At 40.7% G+C, this 15,035-nt stretch overlaps 1 protein-coding gene across 2 annotated transcripts in view; it reads right to left on the reverse strand.

The window, feature by feature from the left end:
- Positions 1–2,013: 2,013 nt before the first annotated feature.
- The window catches only part of Patl1 (PAT1 homolog 1, processing body mRNA decay factor), a 38,326-nt gene continuing 25,304 nt past the window's right edge, over positions 2,014–15,035 (reverse strand). Inside the window, exons 16-19 of one of the 2 annotated variants that reach the window (XM_021151752.3) lie at positions 12,835–12,990; positions 4,232–4,323; positions 3,982–4,131; positions 2,014–3,684 (exon numbers count right to left, since the gene is read on the reverse strand). In XM_021151752.3, coding sequence (XP_021007411.1) covers positions 3,663–3,684; positions 3,982–4,131; positions 4,232–4,323; positions 12,835–12,990 — 420 coding nt within the window. In that variant the 3' untranslated portion in view covers positions 2,014–3,662. The remainder of the gene's footprint in view (positions 3,685–3,981; positions 4,132–4,231; positions 4,324–12,834; positions 12,991–15,035) is intronic. The other variant, XM_085834250.1, reaches the window with a different exon arrangement.

Here is a 15,035-nt window from a genome sequence, read left to right on the forward strand (position 1 = left end):
TTGGAGACCTTGAGTCCAATTTTGGTTAGTTATCACTTTGGAGACTGAACTCAGCTAAAGTGGGAGCTTGGGTAGTCACATTGAATAATGAGCAGACTCCTCCGAACAGCCTTCCATGTGACATTTGCACACTAAAAAGGCAGAGGCAGTTATGAGACCTGCAAGCTATTCATAACTTTGTCTCTAAGAAGAAAGTTAAAACAATGCCATTAGGTCATTCTAAGGATGCTGAGTTATCAGATTAAAGCTTTGCATGCTGAAATCCTACACACTCGTTTTTCAGAGTTCACAATGCCAAACTAGTCAAGCAAAGCTAGACAACTCGCTGTCTAACCCAAGTACAAGGCTTAAAAATCCATAGGCCATGTCTTGGTCTTCCTGATGTTTGAGAATGCAATTCTAGTGACTCAATAGCTAGTTTTTTTTTTGGGGGGGGGGGAGGGGGTATACAATTTGTGAGGATCGGGTGTGGCAGCAGTCCCAAGATGGCGCCACCCGGGACTGCAGCTAAGTCTTATGACTTGCACCTGACTTCCTCATACACCTGAAAATAAGCCACGATAGTGAGATATGCTGGCAGTGTAAACAAGTCCATATTTGGTGGAGACGCGCCCCTGCCGCCCTGATTGGCTGAAGCTGCGTGCCTGGTGAGGTGACGTGGCCTGCTGTGAGTGGATGGGGGCTGAGAGTATATAAGAGTGAGAGGCCCGGGGTTCGGGGGAGAAAGAAGATTGAAGCTTGCTGAATAAACTGCTGTTAGAAGAACTGGTGGCTGTGTCATTCTTGCTGGTCGAGAGCGGACGCGACAACAATTTAGGGTAGATATGGGACCTTACTAAGATGGATCTAGCTCAGACTTATTAAAGTGGGTATTTGATCTTTCAGCTGGTATACTCAATCCTTCAATTGTATTCTCCCATGTAGCCATTTTTCTAGGCCTTAAGAGATGGGTCAGAGGCTAACAGTATTTGCTCTTGCCAAGGACTTGGGTTCAGTTCACAGCCCCCAAATAGGGGGCTATGTCATCCACATTCTACTTCCAGATTATCTAGAATTCTTTTCTGGCTTCTGAAGGCAACAGGCCCTCATGTGGTTGCACATTTGTAGACAAAACTAATTATTGCCTATATTCATTATTTCTAGTTTTTTTTTTAAACCTTTAAAGCACCTAGAACATTCCCTGGAATTTTACCATTACCCAACCCAGGGCCTCAAGCAAGTCCTGGTTCCTCCAGAACTTCAGTTTCTAGGTCTCTAAATTGTGGAGTGTTGGTATAGTATGTTCTTTCGGGTCCTCTAAGTGGACACTCTGAATCTAGCCTTGTGGATATTTCCCACCAGCCACCTAACAGACTTTAAGGTTAACAAACCATCTCTCTTTATATACGACTCTAACAGTAACCCCATACTATTACTCGGCTCTTGGATCCAACTTCTCTTCCCACTGTTCTCCCTTTAAAAAAAAATGTATGTATATGAGTGCTTTGTCTGTATGTGCACTCTGGCACCATGCCCTTGTGTCGACAGAAACTAGAAGAGGGCATCAGATCCTGAGGAACTGGAGTTATAGGTGACTGAGCTGCCAACGTGGGTGTTAGGGATTGAACTTGAGTCTTGTTGAAGAACTTCAAGTGCCCTTAATCACTAAATTATTTCTCCATTCTCTGACCTCCTCCATTCTTGACAAGTTTGCTGAATCTTCACTCTTGCTCAGTTTAAAAGTAAAAATGAACGATTCTCATGTTTCACTCTTGCATGCTAGGATTATAGGTGTGTGCCTAGCAAGATGCTTTTTGCTTTTTAAAGAATAAACAAAGCTACAAGGCTAGAGCTAAGAAAAATACAAACCAGGAGGGCAGCTAAATGCTTAAAGGAGTTACCTAAGTCTCTTAAAAGCAAAAAGAGATGGACATCTATCTAGAAATAGTGAATTTATTCAGAGCAAAGTGGTATTCCCCAACATCAAGAGTTTTGCTAGTGAATCCAAGTATAATGGAAAACATTAAAAACAAATGTAGAAACAAAAAGGTATAAAGCACACATTTTCAAGTATACAATTTGTTTTATTTACAATACCCTATAAAAATGTAAATTTAGAAATTTTTATTTTATTAATTAGAACTGAACAAAAAGCACAATAAGGAAGAAAAAAAAATCAAGTGTTTACTTGATCGGGTGTGAAGGGAAGGTAGGAAAGGCTCAGTGGAGACAGTCAGTAGATGGTAGAAGGAAGCTAGGGACTGTCACTGGGGAGCAGCTGGTGGAGCCTGAGGCCACAAAATGAGAAGAAATGGAGATGAGTACAAAGACAGCTGGTTGTAACGGAGGGCTTTACTGTTATACAATACATGTATGTGCAAAACGTTTATTCTCTTTAAATATCATAGCCTGTCCCCCGACTACATTCAAAAAGGTGAGAACAGCAGAAAGTAGGATCAGGAAGGGAATATAAAATAAATTCAATTTATTTTTTTCAGAACTGTAACCACTAGGAAGCAGAGTCCCTTATCCTGGCTGACTGCTGAAGGGAAGAAAGGTAAGTGGAAGGGAAGTGTCCCTAAGATTCACACCCAGGCCCTGCTGGCTGCAGTGGATGGGGCTCAGGTGAGACTTAGCAGCCAGGACAGCAGTTCTGCTGCAGGGTAGAGGAGAGTGAAGAGCAGAGCCCAAGCTGAGCAGCCACGGCTACATTTGGAGCTTTCTACCCAAGACACTAAATGAAAATGGGGAAGAGGAGCAGAAGCATGGCTTACAGAAGTCACGTCAGGAAGACAGTGCAGGCGCACAAAAGCTACACTGCAGAAGCAGGCTCTACGTGAGGCTCATCTTGGGTACTCTTGAATGCACTTGAGGGGACAGACTCAAGCACGCTGTAGTCATCACAGGAAAAGGCTTAACCGTGTGTGTGCTGTTTCTATTATGGTTGTCAGGAACAAAGGAAATACAGGTAAGGAGAAACAAAAGTCCTCTCAGCCTAGAGCTGGGCATCAGCCAACTAACAAGTTTGATTTAATGTAATGTGCTGTATACCCTGTATTTATATATTAAAATAGTAGAATCCACCAAATGACAAGATGGAACAGAAACAGATTAAAAATATATCGGCTGGTTTATTTTTAGAGGTATATGTTAACTAAATATTTTTTAAACAAACTTATTCTTTAAGGACCCTCTGGAGACCATACGAATGTTTGTGTAGGGGTGTGTATATATTTACCTATATCTTGACTTCTACTTAATTTTGACTCTCCTATAATCATATTAATAAGGGGAGATGAAAAAAAGACTTCAAAGCGGGGAGGAGTCCTTTGGTATACTACAACCTACTTTGAATTGTAATAGTGGAGATGGGATAAAGGGACATTATATTTGTGTCTCTAGGGCAAAGAAAATGCAAAATTGAGAAGAATTGAGTAAAAGTAGGACATGCAAAAGTGTAACGCAGAAGGTAAAAGAAACCAGCAGAAGTACCACCCAGCAGAAGTATCAGAGCAGCGGGACTACCTGGCATTCAGAGCTAACTTCTGAAAACAGGAATGGATCCCACAAGACTTTGCTTTGGGTCATAAGCTACCTCCCCTCCCTCATTAAAAACACTCCATTGGTGATGGCAGCAGTGCAGGTGGCAGCCAACAGGAGGTACAGGATACTCTGGAGATCTTTTACCGTATCCCCTGAACCAGCCTAAGGATATGAAGAGAAAGACGACTTGTTTGTATGAGTAAGTTAAAATAGGATCAATCTTTTGCATTCAAGTTATGGTCTTTACAAGAATTCTCATAATACAAGACCTTAGATGCCTCTCAGCTTGTGTTGTTTTCTGAGGTATTGTTGTACACAATACAGTGATCTGTTTTAGAGCGCGCGCGCGCACATACACACTCTCTCTCTCTGGATGTCTCAATCTCTTACTCTCATTCCACTTCATCCTCCCCATGGTGTGATGTCTGAGATACCAAGGTAAATGTGTTCACAACTTACTGCAGTTTTGTTTCCAGCAAGTTCAGTTTCTGCCGGTCAACATAGCGAGAAAAAAGGGACACTAGATTTGTAGGGATAGAGATTGGTTTGGCCAGGGCAGCTTGGGGGATCCGTAGAAGTTCTCGGGTTGCCATGAACATAACCTCTGTCCTATAAGAGAAAACCCAAAACAGCATGAGAAGTAGAAGGGAAAGAGAAGGAGAGCAAAGATAATTTTAAATATTAAAATAGATAAGCAATCAATACTGACCACTGGTTATTTTGCGTTGATTCTATAGCAGGATCTGAACTCTGTAGGTCTTCTCCACGGCTTAGTAGGATTAGGAGCAGTGACAAGCCAAACTATAACAGAAATCAGATGGAATAAAACTTAACAATATATCTAAAAGGCTGGAGAAATGGATCAGGAATTAAGAGCACATGTTCTTGAAGAGGATCAAAGTTCACTTCCCAGAAACCACATAATAGTTCACAACCAGCCACTGGCATTCACAGGATGCACACGCAGGCACACAAACAGATCCACTCATACACATAAAACAAATCTAAAAGCAACAACAGCAAAACTCAAATACGGTGCACCTAAGCCTCTTCCACATCAGCTGATAGGACCATGGCACTGAGTGGGAATGCCTCTATACCAAAGTCTTTGTGTAGCCAGGCGGAGAGGTCAGGCAAGCCTGGAATTAAAGTTGTCTTTCCTCTAAATTTTTGTTTCTCACATAGCAAATGACAAGCATAGAAAGCCACTTCTGTATACCCTATCCTGTTGTGAAAATATTTTCCACACCAGTCACTGATAATCTAACGATTTTGTCTTTCTCTTTTTTAAAGAATCAAGAGATTAAGAAGAAAAGTCAAAGTTCATGGAAAATTAGAAGAAAGAAAATTAAGTAAAGTTATTTTATAAATAAGAAAAGGCATTAAGAGCTACATCGGGTCCTGGAGCTATAGCTCAGTTGGTGGCATTCTTTTCTAGCATGCGCAAGGTTAGATTCCCAGCACCATATAAACCTGCTGTGACAGTGCATACCGATAACCCCAGCATTCAGGAGAATTAAAAGTTCAATGCCATCCTTGGCTACACAGGAGGTTGGGGGGCAGCCTGGAATACACAACAATGGCTCAAAAGCAAAACAAAACAAATCAACAAAAATATAGAGAAATATACAAAGGGGAAAAAAAAATCAAAGCTGAAAGGAAATTTTAAAAAACTTATACTCCCGAGGCTAGGAAAATAGCTCCACTGGTAAAGTACCTGCGTGCAAGCGTGAGGACCTGAGCTTCAATCCCAAGAAATCACAGAAAGCTGAGGATGGTAGTGTGTGCCTGTGATTCCGCCTCTGGGAACTGGAGCCTGTCAAATCACTAATGTACATGGCCAGCCTGTCTAGCCACATCAGTGAGCTTCAAGTTTAGTCAGAGAACTTATCTCAAAAAGCAAAGATGGGATGGGAGCCCTCTGCCTCAGGAGAAGGGAGCGCCATCTTGGTTCCCGGACTCCCCCGAACTTAGGAACTTAGTCTGCACAGGTGAGAGTGTGCACCACAGAAGCTGACAGCTTCTGTGACCTGCCAAAGCAACACAGCATCTGGGAAAGGTCCTGTTTTGGGCCTTCTTCTTCAGCCAGGAGGAGGTCCAAACACCAGATATCTGTGCACCGTCCCTGTAAGAGGAGAGCTTGCCAGCAGAGAGTGCTCTAACCACTGAAACTCAGAGGAGAGAGCCTGTCTCCCAGGTATGCTGATAGATGTTAATCAGAACCACCAGAAGAACAATCTCTTAACAGAGTCAACTATAACAACTACAGAGATTACCAGATAGGGAAAGGTAAACGTAATAATCTTACTAACAGAAACCAAGACCACTCACCATCATCAGAACCCAGCACTCCCACTTCGCCCAGTCCAGGGCACCCCAACACACCCATAAAGCTACACCTGGATTTAAAAGCATATCTCATGATGATGGTAGAGGACATCAAGAAGGACTTTAATAACTCACTTAAAGAATTACAGGAGAACATTGCTAAAGAGTTACAAGTCCTTAAAGAAAAACAGGATAACACAATCAAACAGGTAGAAGTCCTTAAAGAAAAACAGGAAAAGACAACCAAACAGGTAGAAGTCCTTAAAGAAAAACAGGAAAACACATCCAAACAGGTGATTGAAATGAACAAAACCATACTAGACCTAAAAAGGGAAGTAGACACAATAAAGAAAACCCAAAATGAGACAACACTGGAGATAGAAACCCTAGGAAAGAAATCTGGAACCATAGACGCGAGCATCAGCAACAGAATACAAGAGATGGAAGAGAGAATCTCAGGTGCAGAAGATTCCATAGAGAACATCGGCACAACAATAAAAAAAAATGGAAAATGCAAAAAGATCCTAACTCAAAACATCCAGGAAATCCAGGACACAATGAGAAGACCAAACCTACGGATAATAGGAGTGGATGAGAATGAAGATTTTCAACTCAAAGGACCAGCAAACATCTTCAACAAAATTATAGAAGAAAACTTCCCAAATCTAAAGAAAGAGATGCCCATGAACATACAAGAAGCCTACAGAACTCCAAATAGACTGGACCAGAAAAGAAATACCTCCCGACACATAATAATCAGAACAACAAATGCACTAAATAAAGATAGAATACTAAAAGCAGTAAGAGAAAAAGGCCAAGTAACATATAAAGGCAAGCCTATCAGAATTACACCAGATTTTTCACCAGAGACTATGAAAGCCAGAAGATCCTGGACAGATGTTATACAGACACTAAAAGAACACAAATTCCAGCCCAGGCTACTATACCCAGCCAAACTCTCAATTAACATAGATGGAGAAACCAAAGTATTCCACAACAAAACCAAATTCACACATTATCTTTCCACGAATCCAGCCCTTCAAAGGATAATAACAGAAAAAAACCAATACAAGGACGGGAACCACGCCCTAGAAAAAACAAGAAGGTAATCCCTCAACAAACCTAAAAGAAGACTGCCACAAGAACAGAATGCCAACTTCAACAATAAAAAAATAACAGGAAGCAACAATTACTTTTCCTTAATATCTCTTAATATCAATGGACTCAACTCCCCAATAAAAAGACATAGACTAACAAACTGGCTACACAAACAAGACTCAACATTTTGCTGCTTACAGGAAACTCATCTCAGAGAAAAAGATAGACACTACCTCAAAATGAAAGGCTGGAAAACAATTTTCCAAGCAAATGGTATGAAGAAACAAGCTGGAGTAGCCATCCTAATATCTGATAAGATTGACTTCCAACCCAAAGTCATCAAAAAAGACAGGGAGGGGCACTTCATACTCATCAAAGGTAAAATCCTCCAAGAGGAACTATCAATTCTGAATATCTATGCTCCAAATACAAAGGCAGCCACATTCGTTAAAGAAACTTTAGTAAAGCTCAAAGCACATATTGCACCTCACACAATAATAGTGGGAGACTTCAACACACCACTTTCACCAATGGACAGATCATGGAAACAGAAACTAAACAGGGACACAGTGAAACTAACAGAAGTTATGAATCAAATGGATCTGGCAGATATCTACAGAACATTCTATCCTAAAACAAAAGGATATACCTTCTTCTCAGCACCTCATGGTAACTTCTCCAAAATTGACCACATAATTGGTCACAAAACAGGCCTCAACAGATACAAAAATATTGAAATTGTCCCATGCATCCTATCAGATCACCATGGACTAAGGCTGATCTTCAATAACAAAATAAATAATAGAAAGCCAACATTCACGTGGAAACTGAACAACACTCTTCTCAATGATACCTTGGTCAAGGAAGGAATAAAGAAAGAAATTAAGGACTTTTTAGAGTTCAATGAAAATGAAGCCACAACATACCCAAACTTATGGGACTCAATGAAAGCATTTCTAAGAGGAAAACTCATAGCTCTGAGTGCCTCCAAAAGGAAACTAGAGAGAGCACACATTAGCAGCTTGACAACACACCTAAAAGCACTAGAACAAAAGGAAGCAAATTCACCCAAGAGGAGTAGACAGCAGGAAATAATGAAACTTGGGCGAAATCAACCAAGTGGAAACAAGAACTATTCAAAGAATCAACCAATCAAGGAGCTGGTTCTTTGAGAAAATCAACAAGATAGGTAAACTCTTAGCCAGACTCACTAGAGGGCACAGGGAAAGCATTCTAATTAACAAAATCAGAAATGAAAAAGGAGACATAACAGATCCTGAAGACATCCAAAACACCATCAGATCCTTCTACAAAAGGCTATACTCAACAAAACTGGAGAACCTGGATGAAATGGAGAAGTTTCTAGACAGATACCAGGTACCAAAGTTGAATCAAGATCAGGTTAATGATCTAAACAGCCCTATATCCCCTAAAGAAATAGAAGCAGTTATTAATAGTCTCCCAACCAAAAATAGCCCAGGACCAGATGGGTTTAGTGCAGAGTTCTATCAGACCTTCAAAGAACATCTAATCCCAGTTCTTCAGACACTATTCCACAAAATAGAAACAGAAGGTACTCTACCCAACTCATTCTATGAAGCCACAATTACTCTGATACCTAAACCACAAAAGGACCCCACAAAGATAGAGAACTTCAGACCAATATCCCTTATGAATATTGATGCAAAAATCCTCAATAAAGTTCTCACTAACCGAATCCAAGAACACATCAAAACAATAATCCATCCTGACCAAGTAGGTTTCATCCCAGGGATGCAGGGATGGTTCAATATATCTATCAAAGTAATCCAGTACATAAACAAACTCAAAGACAAAAACCACAAGATCATCTCGTTAGATGGGGAGAAAGCATGTGACAAAATCCAACACCCATTCATGATAAAAGTCTTGGAAAGATCAGGAATTCAAGGCCCATACCTAACCATGATAAAAGCAATCTACAGCAAACCAGTAGCCAACATCAAAGTAAATGGTGAGAAGCTTGAAGCAATCCCTCTAAAATCAGGGACTAGACAAGGCTGTCCACTTTCTCCATACCTATTCAACATTGTACTTGAAGTCCTAGCCAGAGCAATTCGACAACAAAAGGAGATCAAAGGGATACAAATTGGAAAAGATGAAGTCAAAATATCACTTTTTGCAGATGATATGATAGTATATATAAGTGACCCTAAAAATTCCACCAGAGAACTACTAAACCTGATAAACAGCTTCGGTGAAATAGCTGGATATAAAATTAACTCAAACAAATCAATGGCCTTTCTCTACACAAAGAATAAACAGGCTGAGAAAGAAATTAGGGAAACAACACCCTTCTCAATAGTCACAAATAATATAAAATATCTTGGCATGACTCTAACTAAGGAAGTGAAAGATCTGTATAATAAAAACTTCAAGTCTCTGAAGAAAGAAATTATAGAAGATCTCAGAAGATGGAAAGAGCTCCCATGCTCATGGATTGGCAGGATCAACATTGTAAAAATGGCTATCTTGCCAAAAGCAATCTACAGATTCAATGCAATCCCCATCAAAATTCCAACTCAATTCTTCAACGAATTAGAAAGTGCAATCTGCAAATTCATCTGGAATAACAAAAAGCCTAGGATAGCAAAAACTCTTCTCAAGGATAAAAGAACCTCTGGTGGAATCACCATGCCTGACCTAAAGTTGTACTACAAAGCAATTGTGATAAAAACTGTATGGTACTGGTATAGCGACAGACAAGTAGACCAATGGAACAGAATTGAAGACCCAGAGATGAACCCACACACCTATGGTCACTTGATCTTTGACAAGGGAGCTCAAACCACCCAATGGAAAAAAGACAGCATTTTCAACAAACGGTGCTGGCAAAACTGGTTGTTATCATGTAGAAGAATGTGAATCGATCCATTCCTATCTCCTTGTACTAAGGTCAAATCTAAGTGGATTAAGGAACTCGACATAAAACCAGAGACAGAGAAACTTATTGAGGAGAAAGTAGGGAAAAGTCTCTAAGATATGGATACAGGGGAAAAAATTCCTGAATAGAACAGCAATGGCTTGTGCTGTAAGATCGAGAATTGACAAATGGGACCTCATAAAGTTGCAAAGCTTCTGCAAGGCAAAAGACACCATCAAGTCACCAACAGATTGGGAAAGGATCTTTACCTATCCTAAATCAGATAGGGGACTAATATCCAATATATATAAAGAACTCAAGAAGGTGGACTCCAGAAAATCAAATAACCCCATTAAAAAATGGGGCTCAGAACTGAACAAAGAATTCTCACCTGAGGAATACCGAATGGCAGAGAAGCACCTGAAAAAATGTTCAACATCCTTAATCATCAGGGAAATGCAAATCAAAACAACCCTGAGATTCCACCTCACACCAGTCAGAATGGCTAAGATCAAAAATTCAGGTGACAGCAGATGCTGGTGAGGATGTGGAGAAAGAGGAACACTCCTCCATTGTTGGTGGGATTGCAAGCTTGTACAACCACTCTGGAAATCAGTCTTGCAGTTCTTCAGAATATTGGACATAGTACTACTGGAGGATCCAGCAATACCTCTCCTGGGCATATATCCAGATGATGTCCCAACCGGTAAGAAGGACACATGCTCCACTATGTTCATAGCAGCCTTATTTATAATAGCCAGAAGCTGGAAAGAACCCAGATGCCCCTCAACAGAGGAATGGATACAGAAATTATGGTACATTTACACAATGGAGTACTACTCAGCTATTAAAAAGAATGAATTTATGAAATTCCTAGCCAAATGGATGGACCTGGAGGGCATCATCTTGAGTGAGGTAACACAATCACAAAGGAACTCACACAATATGTATTCACTGATAAGTGGATATTAGCCCAAAACTTAGGATACCCAAGATACAAGATACAATTTGCAAAACGCATGAAACTCAAGAAGAATGAAGACCAAAGTGTGGACACTATGCCCCTTCTTAGAAATGGGAACAAAACACCCATGGAAGGAGTTACAGAGACAAAGTTTGGAGCTGTGATGAAAGGATGGACCATCTAGAGACTGCCATATCCAGGGATCCATCCCATAATCAGCTTCCAAACGCTGACACCATTGCATACACTAGCAAGATTTTGCTGAAAGGTCCCAGATATAGCTGTCTCTTGTGAGACTATGCCGGGGCCTAGCAAACACAGAAGTGGATGCTCACAGTAAGCTATTGGATGGATCACAGGGCTCCCAATGAAGAAGCTAGAGAAAGTACCCAAGGAGTTAAAGGGATCTGCAACCCTATAGGGGGAACAACATGATGAACTAACCAGTACCCCGGAGCTCTTGTCTCTAGCTGCATATGTATCAAAAGATGGCCTAGTCGGCCATCACTGGAAAGAGAGGCCCATTGGACTTGCAAACTTTATATGCCCCAATACAGGGGAATGCCAGGGCCAAAAGAATGGGAATGGGTAGGTAGGGAAGGGGGGGGGGGTATGGGGGACCTTTGGGATAGCATTGGAAATGTAATTGAGGAAAATACATAATAAAAAAATATTAAAAATTAAAAAAAAAAAAAGCAAAGATGGGGAATAATCAAGGAAAGTCACCCGATGCCAACCTCTGACTGTATAGCCTCTATATGCACATCATTCCAAAGTGCAGGTGTATGCACAGAGTATTCTCTTAGCTGAAATCTACAAACTTACAAAGGGTATTAATAGAAACCTAAAAATCAGCAACATGACCTCTGAAAGGGCGTGGAATGAAAATGCCAACAGCACTAGGTTAAATGTGATGGTGGTAGTGCTCTCTCTGGGATTTCATTCTACTTTGCTGTGCTCGTATTACAAAGGATAATGTTTCTTTTCCACAAAATTTCCCTGCATAATATATGTAGGCAAATTTTCACCAGACTCAGGATATTGTATGCCTTCTTGGTTTTCTACTGCTCTTATCAAAATTAAAACAGAGATTAAATAACAGGAAAAGCACGGCTGGCCACTATATGTCCTGAGGGATACTGGTATCCTCTACTGCCTCAGATACTTTGTTATTGTCGGTAGGTCAAAGGAGAAAGGGGAGCTGAGACTTGACCCCCATTGTATACCATGGCTCTAAACAAGTACCTACTACATAGCAGGCACCATCTAAACACTATGACAAGCCTGCATCATTACTTGCACAACATACACCAGAAAACCAGGGGCTGAAGAGATGGCTCAGTGGTTTAGAGCACTGACTGCTCTTCCAGAGGACCCAAGTTCAATTGCCAGCACCCATATGGCAGCTCACAACTGTCTATACCTCCAAAATATGACACCCTCACACAGACATGCATACAGACAGAGGTTTTTGTTTGTTTTGTACTGAAACTGGGTATGTACACTAGACTGGCCTTAAACTTACGGAGATTTATATTCCAGCCTTCCTCCTGAGTGCTGAGATTAAACACAAGTGCACCAAGTTTTGTCTCAGTCTTTACATCTTTAAGATGACATCAACTGGAAGGTGCTTGTAGCTTCCCTGTAGTCAGGCATGCCATGTCCTGGCCACTGCTACTCAGGAGAAGCTTGTTACAATTCCTGGGAAATGTCCTAATAAAACAGGATAGGCACCTAATCTACACCTTACTCATCCACACCCAGCTATGTTCCTCATGCCAAGCCAGTTTAACTTTCACAACAGCTTTGAAGCAAGAATCTTCTGAGAAGAGGAATCTACTGCTAAATATGACAGGAATAACTGTAGAAGACTTAATACTCGACGCTTCAAATGTCACCAGAAACTAATTTTTCCAAACCACTGTTTGTGTTCTAGCCTTGATATGTAGTTCTTGAGTGGAAGAAAGCTACAGTAGTGGTAAGTTTCCAAGGACAGAGACTGACAGGCACACAGGCGCACCTTGTTCTGGAGCACAGCAGTGAGGTGAGAGTTGGAGGGCGCTGGTGCACTTGCACTCTGAGGTAGGTTCATTAGCTGTTGCAGAAGGCTGGTGACAGTCACTGAAGGAAGATGATAGAGGAGGAGAGAGAAGGGACTCAGTAAGCATGGCAGCACCTACAAAACAGAAACAAGAGCGTTACACCCTGCAAACCATTCCTCACTCACCTTCCACCAGTGGGTGTGGCCAGCAGGCTGCTTGCCAGATACAAAATCAGTCTATTGCTGTGTGCACGGACATTTGTTGTAATGGAAAAGAAGGATAAATATTTGATTCTTTCTTGTTAAGTTTTGGGATGAGTTACTGACCTAGCACTCACTGCACATAATTGATATGTTTTTGGTATCAGTATGAACTCATTAAATAAAATCTAACTCACTCTACTGCTGTAATTTTTCTTTCTGATGTTAAATATGTCACTTCTGGCAAATAGGAGTCCCCTCAAATTGGTTTGTACATCCCCAGTAACCTGGTAGTTCTCTTGCCTCTGTTGTAAGACCAGCATTATCTGTACTCCCATGAGAATGCCTGGAACCACTTATTACTTCAAGAAAATGGATTCCAGAAACATCATTTATTACTTTTTAATTCACATAGGTTAAAAACTCAGCACATGCATGTATACATGAATATTTATACATATACAGGAGAGGGAGGAAGAGAATGAACAACAAACATATTTTTAGACTGGTATCAAACTTACAGCAATCTTCCTGTCTTAGTCACCATAGTGCGGGGAAATCAGGCATAAGTTACCACAGAACTTTTCTATAGAGTTAACTAAGTGCTTTTAACTAGCAAGTAAGCCCCATGAAGATCTTTTTTGTACTCCTAGCTTTAGTTCTATGATGTAAAATGGTGCCTGGAATGTAGTATTCAGTGAGTATTCACCAAACGACTGAGGTTCTCCCACACTTGCTTCCATTACTGGGTTCCCATGAGATCATAACTGACAAAGTGCCCACTGCTCCACTGACTTCCTTTGTCATTTATGCTCTAAAATAGGTGTGCCTTTTTATTCTGGTCTTTTATTCTTTAGGATAAATCTTGAATCTTTAAATTTTCCTACACTCCATTTTTCATTCTTGGAGTCTCTTAAAAATGTACTAGTTTGAAGGCTGGAGAGACGGTGGTTCAACTATTTAGAGTGCTTGTTGCTTTTACAGAGGACCCCAAATCCAATTCCCAGCACCCACTTGGAGGCTCACAAGCCTTAACTCCAATTGTAGGGATCTAATGCCCTGTTCTGACCTCCATGGACACTAACCATGCACACAGTGCACATACATACAGGCAAGCAAACTACTCATAAGTAAAACTAAAAAAACTAATGTATTTTAAAAAGTGTGTATGTTGCATTCTTCTGATGAGATTTAAACCTTTCATTCCTTTCTGTAAATACTAAAATCTCAAAGGCTACAGTAGTAATGTCTACCTCTTTCATGTATTGAAGTACATAGGCATGTACTCAAGTGATTACTTCTAAATTTTTAATCAACTACAATTAATTTCCTCATAGGTATCTCATTCTGAATCCTATATGTACTAATACTAATTATTCTCTTTTTTTAAAAAAGATTTATTTATTTATTTATTATATGTAAGTACACTGTAGCTGTCTTCAGACACTCCAGAAGAGGGCGTCAGATCTCTTTTCGTATGGTTTTGAGCCACCATGTGGTTGCTGGGATTTGAACTCAGGACCTTTGGAAGAGCAGTCAGTGTTCTTACCCGCTGAGCCATCTCAACAGCCCACTAATTATTCTTTTACCAGTTTCTTGCCTTGAACTTGAAAAAGTACAAGAAATTTAGCTAATCTTCCAAGAGCTGTTACAAGGATAAACAGAGATCTTTTTTTTTTTTTTTTTTTTTTTTTGGTTTTTCGAAACAGGGTTTCTCTGTATCACCCTGGCTGTCCTGGAACTCACTTTGTAGACCAGGCTGGCCTCGAACTCAGCAATCCGCCTGCCTCTGCCTCCCGAGTGCTGGGATTAAAGGCGTGCGCCACCAAGCCCGGCTAAACAGAGATCTTTTAATCAAGAATTATCAGCTGGCCCCTGTGGCGCACGCCTTTAATCTCAGCACTTGGGAGGCAGAGGCAGGTGAATTTTTGAGTTTGAGGCCAGCCTGGTTTACAGAGTGAGTTCCAGGACTGCCAGGG

Source organism: Mus caroli, unplaced genomic scaffold (assembly GCF_978045245.1).
Source record: "Mus caroli unplaced genomic scaffold, Mus_caroli_1 scaffold_20, whole genome shotgun sequence".
Classification (NCBI taxonomy): domain Eukaryota; kingdom Metazoa; phylum Chordata; class Mammalia; order Rodentia; family Muridae; genus Mus; species Mus caroli.